General features: G+C 35.8%; 1 protein-coding gene across 2 annotated transcripts in view; it reads left to right on the top strand.

The window, feature by feature from the left end:
- Positions 1-2,076, top strand: part of LOC106868582 (protein PALS1) — a 253,072-nt gene that overhangs the window by 161,089 nt on the left and 89,907 nt on the right. For both annotated transcript variants that reach the window (XM_014913910.2, XM_014913909.2), the window contains exon 2: positions 1,857-1,966. In XM_014913910.2, the coding sequence (XP_014769396.1) occupies positions 1,857-1,966 (110 nt within the window). The remainder of the gene's footprint in view (positions 1-1,856; positions 1,967-2,076) is intronic.

The raw sequence follows: 2,076 nt of genomic DNA, 5'->3' as shown, positions 1-2,076 counted from the left end.
GATACATGTGTGTATGTATTTATGTATGTATGTATTTATGTATGCATATATGTACGTATGCATATATGTATGTATGCATGTGTCTATGTATCCATACATGTATGTATGCATGCATGTCTGTATATATGCGCGTATGTATATATGTATACATATGTAGAAAATTTCTATTAAGTTCTGACAGAACAGGGTCAACAACAATGTATGTACAGCACTTCGAATTCCCAATTCCATTGGTACAAATGTCACGATACCAAAATCTGTGAAATGGAGAATGGCTCTGCAGAGTTAATGCAGAAACTGAATTTGTATCCTTGCGACTCTCAGCTCCGATTACATGGAATCATTAATGCATTTGGTTACGCAATTAAATTTTTATACAGCAGCACCGCTGAGGATTTCGTGTTCGGAAAGACGGAATGGAATTTATTATCAGCAGTGATGATTATAAGTAAAACTTGTGTAAAAGTTTAGCATTTATTGATGTCTCTGTAACAATAGAATAATCTCTCAGCCCCCACTTCTTGCATTGTACTGTTTAGTGAATGTATGGGAAGAAGAGATATGACACGCTACATCACTCACTCGCACACATGCCATACAGACGACCACACACACGCTCAGGTTCATACAAACGCATACATATATATACATATATACAAATGTGTGTATGTATATATATATATATATATATATATATATATATATATATATATATATGCATGCATATATATATAGATAGATACATATATATATAGATAGATACATATATACATACATTAAAAAGTATGCATATAGTGTGTGTCTGTATGTGTTTGTGTGTGTGTGTATACACACAAATCAATGAATAAAAGAAAGTAACAATGAACACGTTCGTTTGGTTAGAGTTACATATATTTAGTAACAGTTTGATTCAATTCCACATTGCTTATAGTTTTGTATGCGTAGGACACGTCCACGCCATCGAATGTTCGGAGAGTGAAGCGAGAGAATTTAAGACAAATTAAAAATGGCCACCACATATTTAGGCTTCCATTTGTCCGTTCAGGATACGTAGTTGTATCTGCGGTCATAGCGATATCGGTTATTTTATTGTTAGGACGATGTAGTGCAGACGAGATGTTGGAGTACGTTGTGGGCATTCTTCAAAACGACACCAGTTCTTTTCATGAGAAACTGCACGTTGTAGGATAGAAAAGAAGTTGGTGCCAATTAGTCTGTGATCATTCTGTATGGTTAGGTACTTTAACGACGATAGTTATCACTTGAGCGTAACCGATTCGATGGCAACAGATTATAAATGAGTTCCCGTGACAAACATGAATAGGCTGTAGTCTCTGCGGACAGGAATTGTATTCTCTGTCATTGTGCGTGGTCAAGCTAGGCCTAAAGTGGTATATATATATATATACAGCAACGATATCAGTGACCAAAGATTTGAAGTTCATTAACAGGGTGTACACTTTTTCGTATTGATAGATGCTATGGGCAGGTGGAATATGTGCAGTTTGTCATGGAAGTTGAATTGATGTTTACGAACTCCAGGTGAGTAGAAAGAGGTCTTGTTAAGGGTGCCTCATGTAGAGTTGGGGAAGTCGTTTCAGTAGTCCTGGAATCTCCGGATAAACCGAGAGAGGGGAGTGAAGTTTTCTATCTTTCTACATCTGAAAGAGTGCATGTGTTGTGTGTATCTGCCTTTAAAGTTATTGGATGTCATGCCGCCATATCTTTTACCCAAGGTGCTGCACACAAGGATTGAGCCTGAAACCACGTAGTTGTTAAGTAAACTTCTTAAACACACCGCCATGGCTGCGCCTATATGGAAAATTTTTAAATTGCGTTTTTAATTATATTTTCAGGCTTTGTTATGGAGGACGAAGAAAATGCCATAACTGACGAAATTCTGTTATTGAATGGTAAATGTCTGAAAGAGTATAACTATGTCGATGTGAAAAACCATATCCAGGAAGTAAGTATATGTATACATATTTCCAAAACTGTATGTGCATGTGAGAATATGTGTGTGTGTGTGCGTGCGTATATATATATATATATATATATATATATATATATATATAT

Source organism: Octopus bimaculoides, chromosome 11 (genome assembly GCF_001194135.2).
Source record: "Octopus bimaculoides isolate UCB-OBI-ISO-001 chromosome 11, ASM119413v2, whole genome shotgun sequence".
Taxonomy (NCBI): domain Eukaryota; kingdom Metazoa; phylum Mollusca; class Cephalopoda; order Octopoda; family Octopodidae; genus Octopus; species Octopus bimaculoides.
Note: the sequence above shows the minus strand (reverse complement) of the source record. Positions and strands in the feature narration are given on the sequence as shown.